At 33.7% G+C, this 17,773-nt stretch overlaps 1 protein-coding gene across 1 annotated transcript in view; it reads left to right on the top strand.

Moving 5' to 3' along the window:
• Positions 1 to 17,773, top strand: part of AP3B1 (adaptor related protein complex 3 subunit beta 1) — a 277,730-nt gene that overhangs the window by 177,683 nt on the left and 82,274 nt on the right. The window contains exons 20-21 of the mRNA XM_007129837.4: positions 857 to 1,004; positions 13,535 to 13,607. Coding sequence (XP_007129899.2) covers positions 857 to 1,004; positions 13,535 to 13,607 — 221 coding nt within the window. The remainder of the gene's footprint in view (positions 1 to 856; positions 1,005 to 13,534; positions 13,608 to 17,773) is intronic.

Below are 17,773 nucleotides of genomic sequence, written 5' to 3'. Positions count from 1 at the left end.
TCTCTGTATACTCCAATGGACGGTAGACTCTGTAAGGGAGTACATGGAGATCATCTGTATCTTGCTAACATCTGTTATCCTTAGCACCTAACATAGTGCCAACAATATGGTGGGCAGTCAGTAAATATTTGTTAAGTAAGGGAGCGAGTGAACAAATGAATGAATAGCATCAGCACTTAGGTTTGATCGTTTGGTATTTTAAAACTTTATATCTGATTATCTTACATTTTTAGTAAGACTTAGAACATTAGAAGAATTCTGTTTTGAACTGGTTAACATTTTCTCATATAATATGTTTAAGGGTCACATTAGGGGACATATGTTAATAATTTTCTTGGACAGAAAAATCTATAAAATGCAAATCTATTTTAGCAGAAGTTGATGTATAAATATTTAAATTTATTAATGAACACTTAGTATTTTGAAACGACATTTTAAAATCAGCCTATCTTTGAAGTTGTTAATGTTAGCACCTAATGTGTATTTCTGGTAAATCAAACATTTAATTATTAATTATTTTCTACTTATTATATCATTCAGTGTTATTTTATAACCTTTTGCATTTGAACTGTGTGTGATGTGGTATAATTAGTTTTGAATGGGTTCTGATTTATTTGGTTATAGGTAATACTACCTTCCTCGTTATTTCATTAACATGTTCTGGAATTTTAAAACCATTTTTACTGTCTTTGTACACTAAAATTTTGAAATGTTTCTCAGTGAAATACACTTATCTATAAAGATTTTGGTTCACAGGCAAAATGGACAAATGCTAACACTTGTCATTTGTTTTTTCAAACTACTTAAACTTGTTTATATAAGTATCTAATATGTCAAAATGTATTATTCTGATTAGTGATTCTGAAGATGTGGATAAGGAAAATGAAAACTCTAAAACTTCAGATTCTTCCAATGCTGAATCTAGTTCAATAGAAGACAGTTCTTCAGATTCTGAATCAGAATCAGAATCTGAAAGTGAATCTGAATCCAGAAAAGTTACTAAGGTAAGAGATTACAAATTTTTGTAACTGAAAATAAATAGTCTTTTAGTCTTTTCCCAATTATGAATAAATATTTCTGAAAATTTGTGTTTTGTTGAGAATCAAGAAACCAGGCAAGGAATTTAATATGTCACTGACAACTAAAATAAACACCATCTTTATTCATCCACACCTGTGATTTTATTTTGCTTTTTTCTAGATTATCGCTTCCCTTATAATTCAACTCTGCAGAGAAGTTAGAAACTTTTTTTAACCTCAACCCTTTCCAACAAAATTTAGAGACCTCAGTGTTATGAGTATGACTTTTTTGTTCTTGGCTGTGATGTGGCAAGGGAGGCTTTTGCCAAAGGGGAAGTAAAGGGAAGTCACAGAGATAGTGTTGAGCAAAGAAATATAAATGTACATGCATCATAAGAAATTGAGACTAATATGCTTTTTAAAAAAATATTAGCATTTGGATAATAGAATATTTTTAAAGGTTTAATTAAAGAGTATGCATTCTTTAATAGTTAATAAAAATGCAGTAGCCATATATTTAAATGCAAGAACCACTTATAACAGAATGGTTACGCTTTTTGGTATAATATTTGTAACACCAAAAGTTGTCTGCTTAGCAGCAAAAAATAACACCATGAATTGGAAAAGCGTAGTTTTTAATACACAATTCAGACCTAATACATATCTTTCTGATCTTTAATTATTATTCGCTGCCTATAAATGGATCATGGTGTTGCTAGGTTTCAAATGCAGTGGTTTTTATAAATAAATGTATTATTCCATGTTAAAAATATGGTCACACTTTGTCCTTTATTGAATTCAGTTTCTTTTTAACCTACTATATTTTTCATTTATTTGTTTTGGTAACATGAATTTCTTTAATGTCATTTGAGTAGCCAAGTATGAAAATAAATTCATCAAAGTAATAATTGCCCTCCTCCATCCAGAGATTTATTGTTAAGGAATAAGCATATTTAAAAAAGAATAAGCATGCTTAAAAATTAGCTAGTATTTGTCTTACCTTATTTCAAATATTCTTGAATATTGTAAAACCTATTTGAAACTTGAATTTATATTTAAAACATATCTATGTATAGTATATAATCTAGGATTTTTATTTTTCAAAAATACACGGTAAAGAGAACTAGACCTTCAAATTTGAGCAAATAAAAAAGACCACAAGGCATCTCTTTTCCCCTGAGAGAAGACCTTTTGGCTGTCTTACATGTTATTTCTTCTTGGAGACCTACTTCCCTTGCCTTCTGCCTGCCTTATTTCTCTTTTTCAACTCATGTGTCTCTTCCTCTAGAAGCGTTCCCACTCTCGGTCAAGTTTGTTTAGATGCTCCTCCAGGTGTTCTCATGACACAGTATACTTTATTACTTATTATTTTCCATGCTTTATTGTCACTGCCAGCTTACTTCTCTGTATACTCCAATGGACGGTAGACTCTGTAAGGGAGTACATGGAGATCATCTGTATCTTGCTAACATCTGTTATCCTTAGCACCTAACATAGTGCCAACAATATGGTGGGCAGTCAGTAAATATTTGTTAAGTAAGGGAGCGAGTGAACAAATGAATGAATAGCATCAGCACTTAGGTTTGATCGTTTGGTATTTTAAAACTTTATATCTGATTATCTTACATTTTTAGTAAGACTTAGAACATTAGAAGAATTCTGTTTTGAACTGGTTAACATTTTCTCATATAATATGTTTAAGGGTCACATTAGGGGACATATGTTAATAATTTTCTTGGACAGAAAAATCTATAAAATGCAAATCTATTTTAGCAGAAGTTGATGTATAAATATTTAAATTTATTAATGAACACTTAGTATTTTGAAACGACATTTTAAAATCAGCCTATCTTTGAAGTTGTTAATGTTAGCACCTAATGTGTATTTCTGGTAAATCAAACATTTAATTATTAATTATTTTCTACTTATTATATCATTCAGTGTTATTTTATAACCTTTTGCATTTGAACTGTGTGTGATGTGGTATAATTAGTTTTGAATGGGTTCTGATTTATTTGGTTATAGGTAATACTACTTCCTCGTTATCTCATTAACATGTTCTGGAATTTTAAAACCATTTTTACTGTCTTTGTACACTAAAATTTTGAAATGTTTCTCAGTGAAATACACTTATCTATAAAGATTTTGGTTCACAGGCAAAATGGACAAATGCTAACACTTGTCATTTGTTTTTTCAAACTACTTAAACTTGTTTATATAAGTATCTAATATGTCAAAATGTATTATTCTGATTAGTGATTCTGAAGATGTGGATAAGGAAAATGAAAACTCTAAAACTTCAGATTCTTCCAATGCTGAATCTAGTTCAATAGAAGACAGTTCTTCAGATTCTGAATCAGAATCAGAATCTGAAAGTGAATCTGAATCCAGAAAAGTTACTAAGGTAAGAGATTACAAATTTTTGTAACTGAAAATAAATAGTCTTTTAGTCTTTTCCCAATTATGAATAAATATTTCTGAAAATTTGTGTTTTGTTGAGAATCAAGAAACCAGGCAAGGAATTTAATATGTCACTGACAACTAAAATAAACACCATCTTTATTCATCCACACCTGTGATTTTATTTTGCTTTTTTCTAGATTATCGCTTCCCTTATAATTCAACTCTGCAGAGAAGTTAGAAACTTTTTTTAACCTCAACCCTTTCCAACAAAATTTAGAGACCTCAGTGTTATGAGTATGACTTTTTTGTTCTTGGCTGTGATGTGGCAAGGGAGGCTTTTGCCAAAGGGGAAGTAAAGGGAAGTCACAGAGATAGTGTTGAGCAAAGAAATATAAATGTACATGCATCATAAGAAATTGAGACTAATATGCTTTTTAAAAAAATATTAGCATTTGGATAATAGAATATTTTTAAAGGTTTAATTAAAGAGTATGCATTCTTTAATAGTTAATAAAAATGCAGTAGCCATATATTTAAATGCAAGAACCACTTATAACAGAATGGTTACGCTTTTTGGTATAATATTTGTAACACCAAAAGTTGTCTGCTTAGCAGCAAAAAATAACACCATGAATTGGAAAAGCGTAGTTTTTAATACACAATTCAGACCTAATACATATCTTTCTGATCTTTAATTATTATTCGCTGCCTATAAATGGATCATGGTGTTGCTAGGTTTCAAATGCAGTGGTTTTTATAAATAAATGTATTATTCCATGTTAAAAATATGGTCACACTTTGTCCTTTATTGAATTCAGTTTCTTTTTAACCTACTATATTTTTCATTTATTTGTTTTGGTAACATGAATTTCTTTAATGTCATTTGAGTAGCCAAGTATGAAAATAAATTCATCAAAGTAATAATTGCCCTCCTCCATCCAGAGATTTATTGTTAAGGAATAAGCATATTTAAAAAAGAATAAGCATGCTTAAAAATTAGCTAGTATTTGTCTTACCTTATTTCAAATATTCTTGAATATTGTAAAACCTATTTGAAACTTGAATTTATATTTAAAACATATCTATGTATAGTATATAATCTAGGATTTTTATTTTTCAAAAATACACATAAAATCTTAGAGATTGGGGGCTTCCCTGGTGGCGCAGTGGTTGCGCGTCCGCCTGCCGATGCAGGGGAACCGGGTTCGCGCCCTGGTCCGGGAAGATCCCACATGCCGCGGAGCGGCTGGGCCCGTGAGCCATGGCCGCTGGGCCTGCGTGTCCGGAGCCTGTGCTCCGCAACGGGAGAGGCCACAGCAGAGGGAGGCCCGCATACCACAAAAAAAAAAAAAAAAAAAAAAATCTTAGAGATTTTTAGGTTTATTAATCTGGCCTCTTATAAAAACTTACCACACAGTGAGTTTGATATCCTCTCTTTCCTACTTAAATTTAAAAAAGCTTAAGATGTTATTTAAAATAAAGGAGCTTTAGGGCTTCCCTGGTGGCGCAGTGGTTAAGAATCTGCCTTCCAGTGCAGGGCGCATGGGTTCGAGCCCTGGTCCGGGAAGATCCCACATGCTGCGGAGCAACTAAGCCCGTGCGCCACAACCACTGAGCCTGCGCTCTAGAGCCTGAGAGCCACAACTACTGAGCCACGTGCCACAACTACTGAAGCTCACGCACCTAGAGCCCATGGTCTGCAACAAGAGAAGCCACAGCAATGAGAAGCCCGTGCACCGCAAGGAAGAGTAGCCCCTGCTCGCCACAACTAGAGAAAGCCCGTGCACAGCAACGAAGACCCAAGGCAGCCAAAAATTAATTAAATTTTAAAAACCACTTATTAAAAAAATAATTAAATAAATAAATAAAATAAAGGAACTTTAGAAATTGAAAATACAACCCAGAATAAGAAATCTGTGTTTTTTAAAATGACCAAACAAGAAATTAAGTAATGGGAAGTGGGTGGAATTAAAGTGAGTTGTTCTTATGAAGTTTTGTAGAAGTTGAAAAATTGTAGACTTTAGTGCCTATATAGTGTTGGGCTTTAGGGGACCCCATTAGAATGCCACAGAGGTACCCCAGCTCGAGATTCAATTTATTTCTTCTTCGGTGCGTTCAATGATCAGATTAAATCTCTTAATAGTTGAAAATATTTTACTGTAGAAAATCAGTATAAAATTTCAAAGTAATGCAGTGAGCCAAGACTCTTGAGAAATTCAGGTTTTACTCACATTGTTGATAGTTTTATGTCTGTGTGTTTTGCTTATATAGTTTATTTTCTCTATATTTTAATGCCTTTCCTGTCAGTAACAGGCAGATAAGCTTGTTTGTTTTAATTTATATTCTCCACCTAAGTGCCACCATAACTATTTTTTTCTTTCTATTTCTTTCTGAGTGATTTGAAGTGTACCATGCAATTACAAGTGTACCAATTTTCTAATAATGGGCAACTCTATAATTGTAGGAAAGTCCTCCTTGCACCAAGTGTTGTGGCTTCTGCTCTAAATTATGAGTAATGAAGGCAGATGGTGGGTGCTTTACCTTAATTTAGCATGACAGTATGTTAGAGCTGAAAACTCATCTGCCTTAAATCTGCAGCCCAACTAAATCTATACTTTTACTCTCTCTTTTCCTTTTCTTTCACTTGGGCAATGTATTTTGGGGATATCAAGCATGAAAATGGGACTTTGAGAGTATCTTGAATATATGGCTTTTAAAACAGTTCATTTTATGGTGGTCCTATGAGATAGGTATAATGTTCTCCTTGTTGGAAGATAATATCTTTATGCTTCAGTTTCCTCATCTATAAAGTAGAAATGCTAATACCTACTCTGCTTTTTTCAAGTGCTATTACAAAAAATCAAATGTGAAAGATCAATGTAAAGCCCTGTATAAATATAAAACAGCAGTGTTAACATTTTTTAACTTGAACATTAATTCCCTGAGAGACCAACAGTATTAGAGTTACAGAACACCAATGCTAAAAGGAACCGAAAATTTTTTGTAACTCTTGTGTCTCCTGCATTTTCCAATTCTTTTTATACCATTCAAGTTAGGAATTAACATTCAGGTGTGACCCCTTACCTGCAGCCTGTGATCCCATTTACTTTTTGCAGAAGACTGAGCTGACATTCACTGTAAGCATATCCTACCTCTGTGCTATCTGACACACAATCTCTATTTACCCTCCTCCTTTTTCTTTGAATGGAGCTTTGAGTAAGCTATCCCTATCCACATAGCCGAGAATAAGTCCTGTTTCCTTTTGGCCTTGTTTTGTGGATAATCATCTGCGTCCATTGTGCCTTCAATCTCTTTTTTCATTAATTTCTCCTGCACCAACCAAAGCACTCAAGGCTTTCCTAGCATTTAAAGAGAGGAGAAGGGAGTGGAAGAGAAAGAGAGAATGTGTGAAAGTGAGAGTTCAGAAGAAGAATCTAGATATTCTCCAGCCACTACTTCTTAACCCAATTATTTCTTAGTCCCTTTTAAATTGGTTTCTACTCCTATCGCTTCCTACAGATACTGTTCTCTGAAAAAGTCAGCCGTGATCTTTTTCCAAACCCAGTGACCTTCTCTTAGTTTATCCTTCTCTGTCTTTTTATATGACTATTCCCATACTACTTGAAATTCTCTGCATCCTTTTTCTTCTGACTTTTCTGACCCTTTAATCTTTTGGTTGCCTCACTTTTTACCTCCTTCTGACACCCAAGTGTGAACATTGCCCTGAAGTTAGTGCTTACTAGTACACATTTTTTTTCAAAAATATTAATTGATATGAATTAATTTAGTACTTTTTTTCCTCTACAATTTACTGTTGTGAGACTCATTAACTCTTTTTTTTAAATTAATTAATTAATTTTTGGCTGCATTGGGTCTTCATTGCTGTGTGTGGGCTTTCTCTAGTTGTGGTGAGCAGGGGCTACTCTTCGTTGCAGTGTGCAGGCTTCTCATTGTGGTGGTTTCTCTTGTTGTGGACCACGGGCTCTAGGTGTGTGGGCTTCAGCAGTTGTGGCTCATGGGCTCTAGAGCACAGGCTCAGTAGTTGTGGCGCACGGGCTTAGTTGCTCCGCGGCATGTGGGATCTTCCCGGACCAGGGCTCGAACCCGTGTCCCCTGCATTGGCAGGTGGATTCTTAACCACTGTGCCACCAGGGAAGTCCCTCATTAACTTTTGTAGCCTCAGCTAAAACATTTATCTGAATTACTTCCATGGTAACATCTCTAACTAAATCCCTACAACTGTAACTTTTCTTCCCAAGTTCAAACCAAATTCTTAGACCTCTTAGGAAATGCTGGTTTCCCAAACCTAATATAGCCCAAAGACATGATCTGTCATTTGGTACCAGCATGCTTTATGTTCTCCCAGATTTGTAGACCCATAATTGTCCTTGACCCCTCCCTCATCCTATATGTGTACACACTTGCCAAGTCTTAGAGATGCTGTGGGGCTTCCCTGGTGGCGCAGTGGTTGAGAGTCCGCCTGCCGATGCAGGGGACACGGGTTCGTGCCCTGGTCCGGGAAGATCCCACATGCTGCAGAGCGGCTGGGCCCGTGAGCCATGGCCGCTGAGCCTGCGAGTCCGGAGCCTGTGCTCTGCAACGGGAGAGGCCACAACAGTGAGAGGTCCGCGTACCGCCAAAAAAAAAAAAAAAAGAGAGAGATGCTGTGTATTATTTTTGATATCTGTTTCTTCTTCTCCTACCACCACCATTGTAGATCAGCTCTTCATGACCTTGCCCATAGACCATTGCCTTTGGTCATCCTGAGACACTTCCCCAGCCCCAGTCCTTCTCTACAGCTGCCAGATTAATGTCAAAGTTAACTATAATGATGCCTCATCGTCATTTGAGTTCAGTAAACTCCTCAGGCTAGCATGTCCAAACCCACCTTTCCAGTCTTAACCTTCTTTGTGTTCCAATCCCAGTGGACTATTTGTGGTTCTTATGCTGTATGCTTTTCTGTTTCTGTGCCTTTGTTCTTCCTTTTACATCATTTCTTTTATTACAGAAAATATAAGCTGAGGAGAAAGTGGCCTTATACCAAGGGTAGTCCCTCCACTTCTCCTAGCTGAGAATGACTGCATGGAATGAAGGATATTACTGACTAGAGGGTATTACTCATGTGAATGGTGTAGGGACAGTCAAGAGGGTGAGAACCACTGCTGAATTGTTTATGTTCCGAAAGTGTTTGTCATTCAGCACCATACCCTAGCATATCCATAAGACACGAAACTGCTGTCATACATTCTGGTGTCATGTTTGTTTCTGTTATTGATTGGGAGATGTCCTCGTTTGAAGTCAGATATTGTCAGTAATGACTGAAGAAAATTATCTTTCTCTTCAGTTAAAATTATTTTGATGGGCAAGCATATTTTTCTTTGTAGATGTTCTTTTCTGAACCAAATTTAATAAATATTTTAATGTGAGTCTAATCCTTTTTATGAACTAATTATTTTGCCCTAAATGATACCTGTAACAAAATTAGTTTTAATAGTTCTGTGTTTTCAGTACTTCACATACTTCACACTGTGTTTAGGAAACTTTCTTTTTTTAATTTTTTTTACACAGAAGAGTGGAGAAAAGAATTAGTAATACAGGCTACATTAAATCAGGAAGAGATTTATATCACTTTATCCTGTGTTTTACTGATATAATTAAGTTATATTCTGCTTGTAGTTAAAATTATGTGTTGAGCAGATGGTAAAATTTTTATTTAAAATATTTTTTTTAAGTTGCCAGGGTTTTTTGTTTCTTTATTGAACCCAGGCTTCAGTGTTTTTATTACCAGCCAGTAAGTTAGACTGCTCCCACTGACTATAGTTATTTCCACCATCACCTTGTTAGTCCCACTCTTCACACCTTAACTGTGATGGAGTAGTTCTGATTATATCTTCAGTGTCTATGCGCCAACTGCTGAAGATTTAGATAAGCCGTGATTAAAAAAATAAAAATTTTAAGTCATAATTATAATTTATTGTGAATAATTTTATGTATTTTCCTTATAAATATTAACAGCATTTTAATTACATAAACTGTATAAAGCATAATTATCGATGGAAAAATAAATATATTTAATATACTTGCACCTAATAGCATTAAGAGCATTTCCATATTTGAATCAAAGATTACTATGTGTACTGGCTTTGGCAAAAATAGTACTGTCTATATGTACCTAGCAGTGTTTGAGATGCTCTTGTCAGTGGTTTTTATCACACATTATAGGGATCTCACAAAACTTTGCTAGTCCCTTTTTAAGAGGTGCAAAGAAGCTAATTAAATCTTTTACGTGCTCCATGGAGTGGTCACAGGTTTTGTGACTAGTGTACAGATGTCAGTAAATGTTATGATACGCCTCAATAAAAGATCTACTGTGTGAAAAATTCTTGGGTATAAAGTAAATATGGGATGTGGTTTGAATAGATTGTGGATAAGAGTGAAAGGAACTATTTTCTGATTAGTTGTCTGCCCTATTTGTGAAGTAGGAAACAAATTTTACTTGTGTTTTTCCAAGTATTTATGATTGCTGCAATTACATAACTTCTGTGAAGATTGTAGAATATTGGTTTTTACTCTGACAATTCAAAGGCTGGCCTCTTTCAATTTATGTCTTTTCCAATTTAGTTCATATTTTAATTTCTTCAGAACGGAAATATCATTTCACTTCAATTGAGTTCTTTAAATCAAAGTGAATGCCATTAAGCAATCTTTCTTATTGAAGTAGGTATAATCTAATAGGGAAGATTTGTTTAACAGTTTAGACTTCTTTTTAACTTATATAGAAGTCTCAATTTGCTGGCAGTGTACTTTTATTTTAAAGCACAGTGTAAGTGTGAGCCTCAGATTTGTAAAATCATATGTGTTAGATGACTTGAAGGCAAGAGAGTCATTAAATTGTCTTTGGTTGGTAATTCTAACTGAAAATATTTCATGCAAATCTTGCCCTGTGAGGCTAGAAATAAGCCTTGAATTTTTGTTGGTTTCAAACCATAGTGTGGAGTTGACAATCTATACATACCGTTTATCCTGTTTTATAGTTTTAAATTTCAAACCTCTTTATAATGGTTTCCTCTTAGGAAGTATTTTTTGATGCTTTTTGTGTCAGATCTTTACTGCTTGCTTTTTTTTTTTTTCCAATCAGCATGAAGATGAACATGCGTAATAGATTTTTAAAAAATCTTTACAAGATATATTATTACATTTTTTTGTTTGTATTATTTGGAGCTTAATAAGTATTTCCAGGATCTTTTATTTATGATTTAAAATGAAATATGTTAAATAGAAATCAGTTTCTTAACCCTGTGACTTTGTATTTCATTTTGGAAATGTTGATGTGTTGAGGTGTATAATCGAATACCATGGAAACAAATGGAGATTTGAGGATGATGAATTGATAACTAGGTATTTTTGTAGTGAGATTTTAAGATCAGTTACTGTTATCCTTATAAAAGTCTAATACATTCACTCAGCTGTTAAAAACCTAATCCTCTATTTTAAAAAATATACAAAAACAAATTGTCTATCTTTCTGCCTGATCTCTTCTCAAGTACTAATACAATGGAAACAGTGGGTGATCTGTCAGTGTGTTTGGTTTGTCAGTGATGGTTTTGTATAAATATTGGGAGGGTAAGAAATAAAATTCACACAGTAAAATATGATTTCATCTGCCTTTTCTCTGCAGCTCCATGGCTCATGCTGCGGTGTGAAATTCTCATTTTACACACTTTGCAGGCGGAGCACATGAATTATGCATTGAGCAAGAAAAATCTCCTGCCTCAAGTCCTATATGCATTTACCCAGGTTCTGTCTCTATTACCAAGATGAATTGCAAATGGAGAAATGTTTGATGGAATAGGGCTCTTAACTTCTTTGTTTAGAATTCAGATTTTTATTTTTATAGTAGATCCTTTAAGTATGAACATGTTTTGAACTTACTGTGGATTTTTTTTAATGAAAAATGAAATATAAAAGAGGAATGCCAAACACATCATGAGGCTTTTTATAGCCTTGATTTGGAATGCAAGGCTTTTTCAATTCGGTAGAAATGACCATTATCTATTGCTAATGTTGTATTTCAGTCACTGGTTATTTGCTTTACTCAGAAAGTCAATGAAATTCTGTCCTTTTGAGAGCCTTTTTTCTTTTTGTTTTAGGCTTCTAATAGGAGAGTATGCCAATTTCACATGCAGCTCTGTCCTGTGTTGTATGTGACCTGATGTGTGTTTAATAGATATTGTTACACACTCCTGGCTGTGAAGTAGAAAATAAGGTATATAGACTTGCCTCCAGCTTTAACTTTGTCTTGATTTGATAGGTTTCTTATTTTTCAGGTGGGGAGGTTACATTTCCATAAAGACAGTCATGCACCATTGTAGCTTATAGGAAGCTACACTCATTGTGCTCAGCATAGCATTTTGATAAGTCACATGGTGATAAGCTTTTTGTTATATGTTCTTTCTTCACAGGAATGTTATTCTTGTTGAGATGGCATATTCATTCTGAACCTGTTTCTGTTACTTGCAACTTTTACATTTCACCTTCAAAACTAACATTTTTTTTTCCCAATCCTAAGGAATTGTTATTTATTTCAGGTATGGAGAGAGGGGCAAACATTATTTGTTTTGTTATTAAATAACGAATGAAAATTAAAAACCACCTAGATGCTTTGGAGTTTTCAGTGGCAGAAATAAATATTTTGAAGAAGAAAATCAATGCTGATGTTTTTAGTAATGTGTATCATTATATGATCCTTGAGAATAATTTTTCTTTATATTGGCATAAGGGAAAAAAGCAGGACTTAAAATCATTTTAAAATGTTACCTGATGTATTATTTGATGTATTGCTTTTGTTCATGTATATGCACTGTTGTAAGAGCTCTAAACCATGTAGACTTTAAATGATGGTAAAGTACATTTTGCTTTAGTGATACCTTTCCGTAGTTAGAGGAACACTTCAAAATATTTGTAATAATTTACATTAACAATAAGATATAAACTCCTTTGGTAGATTAAAAGTTATCTGAAGGCAGGGACTAGACTGTCTTGGCCGTGTTACTTCCATTGCTTAGCACAGAATCTGTTAAAAATTCTATACACATGTATTGAATGAATGAATGATTGAATAAGTGAACAAAAATGTTTTGGCAAAAAAGTTTTGGCCTTCAATTTGAGAGGTTTAATGTAAAAAAAAGTACACATTATAAAGGTAAGTAACGGTGACCCAGATACATCTGTTTAATATCCTAATCCTTGTTGGTCTTTAATTGTTTATAATACTACCCAGTACTGTGCCTTATTTTTTCTTTTTTCTTTTCTTTCTTTTTTTAAGGTTACGCACCTTTTCTGAATCTCTAACCGAACTGTGAATACCTCAGGCTTAGGGATCTAGTCCATGGGTATCCACATTTCAAAAATATAGTAGACTGAATAAGCAAATTTATGGTGGAGGAAGCCCTCGTTATGTGCAGAAATGGTTGAATACTTAGTCTCCCCAAAGGAAAACAGAAAAGAAAGTAAATGAATTCTTTTCAACCCTAAAGAGCAAGAGCCTGAAAATATCATTTATAGATTTTAACGAATACCTTTGGCAAAAGAAGTCTGATGCAACCCAGTGTTGAAATATAAAGTACCTAGTACAGTGCCTGTCACAAACTACATCTCAGAAAGGCTAATCTATCACAAGCCCATTGACAGTTTCAGAGCTAAGCATGTATTTGTTCAAGCATTTCTTTTTCTTAAATCAACTTGTTCAAAAATTATTTTCGAGAATGTTTGTACATTTTCTACCAAAGAGCCACATTAGATTTTTATGTTAGCAAAAAGTTGTCAGATTATAAAATTTACTTTTAAATTTTCTTGTGAAGGTCATTTATAATCTCTAAATAAAAAATATTTTAAATTAACAGTTTGCATGGTGGAGAAGAAATACCACGTGCCAACTAAAATAAAAATTTTGATTCAAAAAAAAATTTCACATAACCATATAGAAGCTTAATTTGATTTTTTTTCTTAGAAAACTAAGCAAAGGAAAAAATGTTTGTTTTGAAGTGTTAAAAACTGCTTCATAGATTTTTTAACTAGAACATGCAATAAATGAAATATTTATTATTTTGTAGGAGAAAGAAAACAAAACAAAGCAAGATAGAAATCCTCTTACCAAAGATGTTTCACTTCTAGATCTAGATGATTGTAAGTATTGAAATTTAAATTTTTTCTTCTGTACTTAGTAATAGTAGCTTTCATTTTTATAGTATCTTTCATTTACATGTCTCAAAATAAATCAAAAACTATTATGAAAGACTTACAGATGTGATTAGGCAAGAAAATTTTAAAAGTTATTTCTATTGGTATTTTTTCCATCATTGAGTATATCAGTTTTGTATCACCTGAATAAATACAATTGGTCAAATAAAAGTGTACCAAATTCATTTTAAGATTTTTTGCTTTAGTAATTTATACTTGCTTTAGTGAGTAATTATCTGTATCTCACAACTTCTACATTTTTAAATGTTGATTGTGGAGAGCAAGACGTCTAACTTAAGGAGGTAGAGAATTAGGAATGTAATTGGAAATGTAAAGGACACCACCGTCTTCTACTTGCCACACTTAGGGTGGGAACAGAAACGAGTACAAACCTTTTGGAATACAGTGTAATTTATACGTATCAATATTTTAACTGCAAAAAATCCTTGTCCCAGCAAATTTACTTCTAAAAACTTAGAATCCTACAAATATGCCCACCTGGTATGCAAAGATGTATATTTAGCTCCCTTTAAATTCTCCTGCATTGTGAGAAAGAGATAGAACTAACTTTGTTGGTAGGTAGATTTTGCATTAGTGGAAGAGTAACAACACATGAGATTTCTGAATAATAAACTACTGTCATTTTGCAATATAGTCTTCCTGTGCTAGAGGTGAGTTATGTATTTATGTCTTACTCTGTCGTAGAGCTGTTCTATTTATATTGTTTACCTGGCCTATTTCCAATAGTCATGGCAAATTCCTACTGTAGAGAAATTAAAATATATCATACTGAGAAATACTTAACAGAGAAATTAAAGATAAAATTGGAGCCAAATTTGAATAATTTTATACCTGTTGGCAAAGATGTTAAAATTTACATCATTTCTCACCTCTTGGCTAAGATTTTTAAAGTAACATCCAGTATTGTTAAGGTTTGGAGAAGCAGGCACCCTACATTTGTTTTTCATAGGCATGTAAATAGGAGCAGTTTTTTGAAGTCATTTGAGCAATATCTATCAAAACTTAAATTCCACACACCTTTTGACCTAGCATTTCTTTTCTAGGAATTTATAGTAAAGATAAACTAGCAAAATCAGATCTTCCATCCTTGTTTTAGACTCTTTAACTTAATGGCTTAATTTTACACTTAAAGTCCATATTCCTAGGTTTCTAAGACCTTAGGTGATCTGACTTCTGCCTACCTCTTATCCATACTGTTCCTCTGCATTTCTGAAATATGCTAGGCTCATTCTTGCCAAGGGCCTTTGTTCTGCTGTTTACCCTGCTAAGAACACTTCTTCCAGATCTTCTGATGGCAAGCTGCTTCTTATCTTTCAAATCTCAGCTCAAAAGTCACCTTCTCTTACACACTTCATGAGTCACTCTTGATTGTCTTCGTGGCATTTTTCACTATATGAAATTATCTTAATTATTTGTATTATTTGTTTATTGTCTGTCTTGCTCAGTTATTCCTGGTACCTAGAACAACACCTGGCAGATAGTGGGTACCCAGTAAATATTTGTTGAATTAATAAAGTATGCAAAGATACGTATAGAAATTTCATTGCAGCATTATTTTTACAGCAACATCTTGAAAATAAATGAAATGTCTACCAGTAGTCTAATACAACCATTAAGAAAAGTGAGACAAATCTTTATATGCTAGTTCTGTTATTGTATGTATGAAACATTATAAATTAAAAATAAGACACATGTAGAGTATGACTCCACTTATGTAAAAAAAAGAGGAAAAGAGGAACTGTATCCTGCACACAAACACAAATATGATTGTACATCATATATTTCTGGAAGGCTACAGAAGAAACACTTAACAGTGTTAGCTCTGGCCTCTTTGGGATATAAGACTAAACCAGGGACAGAGGAGAGAAAAATACTTTTACTTTGTATCTTTCTGTGGCAATGAATATTTTACATTTATATGTGAAGTTTAAGTTTTAAATTGTAAAATAACAACAGTCAGGCATATTTAAAATGGAATTAAGAGGAAAGGTGACAAGGTACTAGAGTGCACCAGTTCCTTTCCTCCTTGAATTTGACTCTGGATTTCCTGACAGCTAAGGAAAAAAGAGAAAATTGTAAAATGATACAATTTTTATTAGTTGATTCTTTTTAAAGCTTTTTTTTAATATATAGAAACAAAGTTTTCTTAAATATTAAATTTTAAGAATTTAAATGTAGGATTTGAATTTTAAGGGAAATTTCATCCTTATATTTAACTCAACTTAGGGTGTATTTCTGTTTGATTTTAATACCCGAGAACTATTTATTTTAAAATCTTTTGTAATCTTGCATTTGTCAGAAATGACACTTGAAACTTTTTTTTTTTTGGTCAATTTAGCAAATGTTTGTGGATTGTCTGATAAGTGCAAGGTACTTTGCTAGTTGCTAGAACAGATGAATAGAATTTAGTCATACTCTTCCAGAGACTAGAATCTAGTCAGAGACATAGATACCTGAGCTAGTAGCTATTATGTCAGAGAGATAATAGAGGTGCAAAGTTTGGTTAAAATATGAGGAAAGAGACAAAAACCAATTAACAAGCTAAAAGGCCTTCTGGAAGAAGCTTAAAGATAAAAATAAGTGGAGTGTTGTGGGAGAAGAGAATTGATGATGGTTCCTGAAACACTGACTTCGGTTATGTGCTACTTACTAGCCTACAATAGTTCTCCATTGTCCATGGCAAGCAGTTTGTTGATCAAAACTAAAAAGTTACTCTCCAGCGGCTTGAGTTCTGTGCTGTGAGAATTAGATTAATTTTGAAGGAGGGGCAGACGTACTTCTTACATTTTATCTAATCGTAATCCACAGAGATGTTTTGTTCAGTACACACTGCATACCAGGAGAACTGCAAGTCCTCAATTTATCTATGTCTTCATTCAGAAAACGTTTATTGAACACTTGCTATGATCTAGGTAATCTGCTATATACTAGAGATTCTAAATGGACGTAACATTGTCTCTCCCCACGGAACTCTCCAGGTGTCGTGGGAGAAACAGATAAGTCAGGCTTAGATTACCACATTATAAATGAAATGAGAAAGAGATATGCACAGAATGCTGTTAGGTATTGGGGTACCTAACCCACCTAGCTGTAGCAGGATGTAATGGTGGAGCTGAGTATAAGTAAGAATTAGTCAAGCAGTTGGAGGTAAGAGAAGAGAGGAGAAAAAAGACATGGAGGAGGGAAAGAGCTTGCTACTACCTGAAATAATCATCATCTCTCTCTAAGGAGGCAGTATAGTTAGCAACCCTGGCAATAAATTAGCTCTGCTATAAAGCAGTTCTGTGATTTTAAATAAGTAATTTGATATTTCCTTGCTGCATCTGTTGAGGGGGTGTTATCAGAAGCACAGGCATTAGTCCTGGCCTGGCCTTTAATCAGTTAAGTGAGTTAATTTGCCTCATTTTATTCATTTGTAAAATGAAAAAAGAATGGCTGAAAAGTTTCTACAGTTCCTTTAGATTTTGAAATTTTATGACTCTGTTTCATGGGGTCAGTTGATAATACATTAGAAAATATTTATAGTAGGAGAATATACGGCCTAACAGTAGGTAGGCTTAGTGACAGAAATACACTTTATTTTTTCCAGACATAGTTTATATTTCTGAAAATTAAAATATCTTTTAGTACCTCATACCATGTGGTTGGTCTCAGTTGGATAAAGCAGCCATCATATTCTGGCATCCTTTTATAGGAAATACAAACCTATGTAATTACACTACTAGTACAACTAACTGAAGTCTTTTTAAAATTTTATCAGCCAACAATAATCATGCCACAAATAAGTCTTATGATCTGTGATGTCATACTGTTGAATAAACTAGTAGATGCAGTAGAGTGGAGTGGCTAAGAGGACAGTGGGGCTAGATTGAGTTTGAATCCCGTTTCTGTTATTTACTAGCTGTGTGACCTTGGGCAAGCTACTTAATCTCTCTGTGCTTTAGTTGCTTTATCTATAAAATTGGGATAATAATAGTGCTTATTAGGAATATTAAGAGGATTAAATGAGTTGATAAATGTAAAAGTACTTAAAACTGTGCTTGGCACATGATGAACATTATATTGATATAAGAGTTAGCTGTGATGGAGAT

This window comes from Physeter macrocephalus, chromosome 8 (assembly GCF_002837175.3).
Source record: "Physeter macrocephalus isolate SW-GA chromosome 8, ASM283717v5, whole genome shotgun sequence".
NCBI classification, from domain to species: domain Eukaryota; kingdom Metazoa; phylum Chordata; class Mammalia; order Artiodactyla; family Physeteridae; genus Physeter; species Physeter macrocephalus.
This window is presented reverse-complemented; position numbering and strand designations above follow the sequence as displayed.